The sequence below is a fragment of the Triticum urartu genome, chromosome 3A (assembly GCF_056163025.1).
Source record: "Triticum urartu cultivar PI428250 chromosome 3A, HENAU_Tu73, whole genome shotgun sequence".
Lineage (NCBI taxonomy): Eukaryota > Viridiplantae > Streptophyta > Magnoliopsida > Poales > Poaceae > Triticum > Triticum urartu.
In genome coordinates, this window is record NC_141875.1 from 577,171,286 (window position 1) to 577,177,432 (window position 6,147).

Genomic DNA, 6,147 nt, shown 5'->3' on the forward strand with positions numbered 1-6,147 from the left:
TGACTTGATTACACGCGGCAACTACCATAAATTAGATACGACAAATATAGTTAATCAAAATATAGAGAGTTGCCGTGCTTTTACAACCATAATTGCCATTCCGGATAACTACATCTGCCATTCTGAATGGCAACTAAATCGTAATCCCGCGGGTACCTATTGTAGCTGTGTGAGGACGTGTGGGCATATTTGGCTTCGTGCCACACGCACGAGATGGAGATGGGTAATATTTTTTGGGCGTGTGACACAAAGTAGCTGCGCCCACACGTGTGGACAATTCTATTATTCGCCCACACACAACTCGTGTGAGCTGCCCCCTACTCATGTCACACATGATATGTGGACGAATATCTATTATGCCACACGTGTGATGAATATCGACGTCCCTTTTCTATCTATGTGATCACCAGCATAACTAGCGTCCAATGCCGCCTGTCTTTCGTTCCACTATGCAGACCGGGCGCGCAAAATTCCGAAACTTGGAACCCGGCGTGCCAGGTCACCGATCCGCACCCCAGTCCACACCACCGATCCGCGGCATCGTCGGGAAAAGCAGTCTCAGCCACCCATCTCGTCTCCATCGAACGGCTCCAGCCGCCTCGACAGCCCCCGCTCACCCTTTATACACACAACCCCTTCCCCCGTCTCATCTCACTCATCGCTCCCAGCCACCAAACCCCGCTTCAAAATCCCCAAATCCCCTCTCTTCCCAAGCTACTCAGCCATGTCGGGGCGCGGCAAGGGCGGCAAGGGGCTCGGCAAGGGCGGCGCGAAGCGCCACCGCAAGGTCCTGCGCGACAACATCCAGGGCATCACCAAGCCGGCGATCCGGAGGCTGGCCCGGAGGGGCGGCGTGAAGCGCATCTCGGGGCTCATCTACGAGGAGACCCGCGGCGTGCTCAAGATCTTCCTCGAGAACGTCATCCGCGACGCCGTCACCTACACCGAGCACGCCCGCCGCAAGACCGTCACCGCCATGGACGTCGTCTACGCGCTCAAGCGCCAGGGCCGCACCCTCTACGGCTTCGGCGGCTGAAGAGCCGCGGCGCTGGCTGGCCGGCCGTGGCGCACAAAACCTGGCTCGCGGTCAAGAAGGTGGAGGAGTGGAGAAAACTGTACTTGATTTGGGTTCCATGCCTTCTATGATTAGTAGTAATATATCTGTAGTGGCAGTAGCTGGTTGTTCGATGGTTGCTTCAGTGTTCTGAATTTCTGATGGACAAACACTGTGTTTGCCGAGTTATATGAATCCAGAGTTAACAAAATTGTCCTAGAACTATGAATTATTGCTATGACGATACTGTTCGGTTTTAGTTTTAGTGTTTTACAACTCATTGTGCTCCTGCATTTAGCCCTGTGATACGATTGTTTTCCGGCCGCTCTGCATTTTCTGTTCTTCAACTGCGTTTGGTGTTGATTCGATGGCGGTCTCCTACAGATCCAGCGGCTTATTGCTTGAATATTTTCTGCAAATCTTGCCGTGTCAAAATGTTACGAATCAACGGAGTACTAGTTTTGAACGCACCATTAGCCAATTGGTCCTCTTCGCTCGTAACCTGTTTATATTCTGTCTGCGTCTCCGTGCAGATCTTAATTTTTCAGTGTCATATATAGTCATAAATTTGCACATGGTGTTTGTTTTGATATGCTTTTCTATGGTAAATCTTGCTTGGCCCAGTCCCTCCCAAAGTCAGATTCGAAATTTTTTGTACCCTTTTCGAACTGCCTACTTGTGCTCGGCCCGTCAATTGATGCCTCTCCCTTGAGTTGGCAGGCCCGTCATTTAGCCCCACTACACCATTGTCTGCTCAGAAGTATGATAGTTAATTACTTACAACGAGCTAAGCACATTTTAAATGTTTAGATTTTTGTGCTGAAATAAGTCCATATGTGCTCGTACCCCCCAACCGCCTGATGTATTTCAAGCTTTATGGCGCTATTATTTCATTGCTATGTTGTGTCCGTTGACTATGAGATGCTTGTGACGACTTCGGCAATCTCAAGACAAGACGTGACTACTCAACCTCTTGTGGGGCTTATCGTGATACGGTGTTCGTTTGTACTCCCTCCGTAAACAAATATAAGAGCGTTTAGATCATTAAAGTAGTGATCTAAACGCTTTAGTGATCTAAATACTCTTATTAGAGGGAGTATACTCATAGAGATGAGTATACAAAATGTTGTGGGTGTCTATGTATGTATTGTGTTTCTATAAAAAGAAATTTTCTTGCAAGCTTAACAAGTACAATACACCCAGACTAGGCCATCTGAATTTTGTTTTACGGGCAGGATGAGTCCGTGTCCAGGCCCATTAGCTCCCCCAAGTTTTGTTCACTTCACTGATCCCTACCACCAACCCACATGTTTCTTTGCCGTTCCTCCTCGTCGTCAACTCCCCCCTCCTGATTCATCGCCGAACCCTCTCCTCTCCACCTATAGCTTCGCCGGTGTGATAATCTCGAGCTCTTCCTAAAGCTGTTTTACAAAACAGAAAATCATTTCAGGGCTTTGATAAAATTTGTTCATGTATTACCTTCCTTCAAGCCAACCATATGGCCCAAAGCATGGATGGGCGTGAAATTTCAACGAGTTGCTCTTTCCGTAGGTGGAACAACCATTCTATAGCATTGCATGAGGGTATCATCTCTTTTTTGAGACCACAAGTGTTGTATTATTTTTTAGGACCCCCAATACTCCAATAGCTGGCGAACGTTCGGGGGGGGGGGGGGGGGGGGGGGGTGGGGGGATGGCATTTGCGAACGATTTGGATAGCGGTTTTAGTTGTACTTCCTCTGTTTCTTTTTACTCCATGTATAAGATATATCTTAAAGTTTGACCAACTTATATTAAAAAATATAAACATTTACTATAAAAAATATGTATAATATGAAAAATATTTCAATGATGCATCATATGATATTGATATGGTATTGTGAATGTTGATATTTCTTGTGTAAACTTAGTCAAGTTTTACGAAGCTTGACTCAAGACAAATCTTATATGTAGAGTAAAAAGAAAACGGAGAAAGCAGAGGGGTGGAAAGTTGAGTTATAGGGGTTGGAAACTTTCATTTTGTGAAGGTGTTTTTTTCGCGAAAATTGCCATCATTTGATCACGATCAAATGGCTGTGCGGGTGGGATCTCCCTCCTAGGGGACACCAACATTACTATTTTTTTCATAATCAAGTAGGGTATCATATTTTTTATAAACATCACTCCACTTTCCGATGAAGAGACAAGCCAAACATGCTAGCCAACAGAAAGAGTTAAAGAAAATCTAGCGAAATTGCGAGCCTCAAAGTTTCTCTTCCAAGTAGGGTATCACCTGGTTTCGTATGTTCGTAGAGTTGGACAAGTCTTACCTGGCCCAAAATTAAACCAGCCACAGAAGTTTTTTTTTGGTTCTTCAACTGTTCTTGTCGTCTTTGCCTCGAGGCGCGAGCATGTCAACTCGTTGACAAGGGGCGGAGGTCAAAAATGTGTCGTATGCTTTTTTCTAGAGAATATTAGTATTTTATTGATTAAGCAAAAAAACTACAAACGAGGGGGAGAAAATAAACATACAAACTACTATTACTATATTTCATTCCAGCTTTCACTAAAACATGAGCTAAGAAATTAAACTGCCGACGAACATGTTTGAAGACCACCGAAGAGAATTGGTTGGCTGCATGCTTGATGTCAGCTTCCACCATAACCACGGAGACGATAATGCACTTGAGAGTGAAGGCGCTGGACAAGAGGAGGACAACTGGAAGCAAAAGTGAACCACCTCAAAGTTATTCTCATGTGCTGAGTTCTGAGTAGCACTATATTTTAGGACCCTATATCCGGGGAACGTTCGATCTGGAGCACCACCAGACCAGATGAATCGTTTGCCAGGGGCATGAGACATCAGTCAAAAGATTTTGTTCAATTTGGAAAACGTTCTAGCATGAACCCCATCTCAAAACATTTGTTGCTAATGAAAAACCCACAATCCTTGAAAAGGAAAAAGAATTGAGCCAAAAAAGGCCCAGATTTGAGGACATATAGTAAAAGGCCTTCAAGATAATTTTAGAGAAAAGGACATGGTTCACACATGTGATCACGACATGTTTGCCATGACGAATGATAGGACTGTTATTTCAAAGAAAAAAAATCATAAGAGGGGGAAATAGCACACAATTGCCATGGTATATAACAATAATAATGCCACATGGCTACATAAAATTTTGTCATGGCTAAAAAACAAGTAAATCATCATATCTCTCTCTAACAGGTATGCCAAATATTTGAAAAACAACACTAATATTTGTACACCATGGCAATACATATTTTGTGTATGATTTTGCTAGCAAAAACTAGGTAGTGGACCAATGCAACTCCATATTTTCCAGTTGTGCTTTTTATGGCATGGCATATTCACATCTAAACAAGAATTTTGTTCTTTGTAAAAGATTGCAAATGTATAAATTTTGTCCTTTGAACAATTTTATGGCATTGCAAATTCACTTAAAAGGATTTTTGTTCTTTAAAATAGGCTTGCAAATTCAAAAATTGTGTTCTTTAAAACAAAAAAGGTGGCAACTTTAGAATTTGCCAATGGTACATGATTTTTTTGGAAAGTTGTTCTATCAAAACAAAACATGGTGCCATTAATATAATTTTAGAATTTTCCATGGGAACATGACAAATTAAACTACAAAATGGTCTAACTAATAAAATTGCATGTTCTAAAATAATAAAAAGTGCCTTTTGTAATTAATAATTTTGTCGTGGACTTAAGGATCAAAATTATCATGCCACCACCAACATTGTGAAATTAGTAATTTTGCAATGGTCTAATTAATAAATTGCCCTGAACTTTAATAATAAAATTGTCATGGTATATAAATTGAAAATGCCATGCTCTAACTAAATAAAATTGCCAAGATCTATAAAGTAAAATTGCCATGCTACATAAATCGAATTTGCAATGATCTAAATTATAATTGCCATCCTCTGAAAATTGTAAATTTTCCATCCTCTAAAAAGTAAAATTTCCATGATACCTATATTAAAACTACCATGCCGTAAAGTATTATAAATGCCATGGTCCAAATATAATTTTGCCATGGTCCAAACCCACCACCATCTTAAAGCCATCGTGTGACCAAAACAGGAAAAAAACTACTAATTGTCATGGGTAAAAAGTTAGTTCACATGACGAAAAAAATGAACATGCCATGGCAGAAAACTATCTCTTTTCACCGCGGAGTCACACCATAATTTGCCATGTGATCAAGACATGATTTGCCATGTGGGTGAATGATTTTTCATTAGTAAATTTGCTACGGTGAAAAAATATATCATGAAACTGACGTATGACAAGAGAGAGCAAAGTTCACACATTTGCCATGTGAATACAAACAAAATGAACTTAAAGAAATCACCATGATTTAGGACACAAAATTCATTAAAAAAATCCTGAACATCTAACATGCATCTTGTTTAGTTGATTTAAGTGGCAATTTGCACAAACGCTTCGTTTGGATGTCTCCATTGGGGAGCTCCATATTGTATTGGTCCGAATTCCAAATCAATGAGGAAACTGAAATGGCACGAATACAAATTCACCTGTTTGGTTGTCCAGTGAATTGGCCCTTGAAATGCCTCTAAGCTTCCAATACCAAATCATGTTTGGATGACAAACTTTGGAATTGCATAGCTACATTACCTTACCAGGTTATACCTTGCCCTACATGACTCAAAAATGTAATCTGAATACGAATGAATATATAGCAATGAAAATAAATAAATATTCTAGAAATACATCAGGAAAAGCGAAATCAACAAAACTTCCCTGATCTGCACAGTAGATAAAACTGGAAAAGAATTAAAAATGGTGCAAAGATAGAGGGATTTTCATGATTTGGAGGGGTTTGACAAGAAGATCTAGGCCGTAGCCATGGATCCATGGTGGAGCAGTGTTGCGGCTGCACAAAAAGAGGAGCAGCTCGTACATATGTAATGGTGGAGTGCTGTATAGAAGGAGCTGCAACTCGTGGACAAAGGAGGACTTGAGCCAGGCAACGATAGGCAAGGACGACGGCCACACCTGGCTAGAAGGGCGGAGCTGACGACGGGGCGCGCCGGTCCTGGGCCGCCGTCGACCTCCATGGCGGG

At 41.9% G+C, this 6,147-nt stretch overlaps 1 protein-coding gene across 1 annotated transcript; it reads left to right on the plus strand.

Annotated features, from left to right (window-relative positions):
- Positions 1–638: 638 nt before the first annotated feature.
- LOC125548774 (histone H4) lies at positions 639–1,319 on the plus strand. The gene has a single exon (XM_048712315.2). The coding sequence runs from the start codon at positions 725–727 to the stop codon at positions 1,034–1,036; it is 312 nt and encodes a 103-aa protein (XP_048568272.1). The 5' UTR covers positions 639–724; the 3' UTR covers positions 1,037–1,319.
- The last annotated feature ends 4,828 nt before the right edge of the window (positions 1,320–6,147 follow it).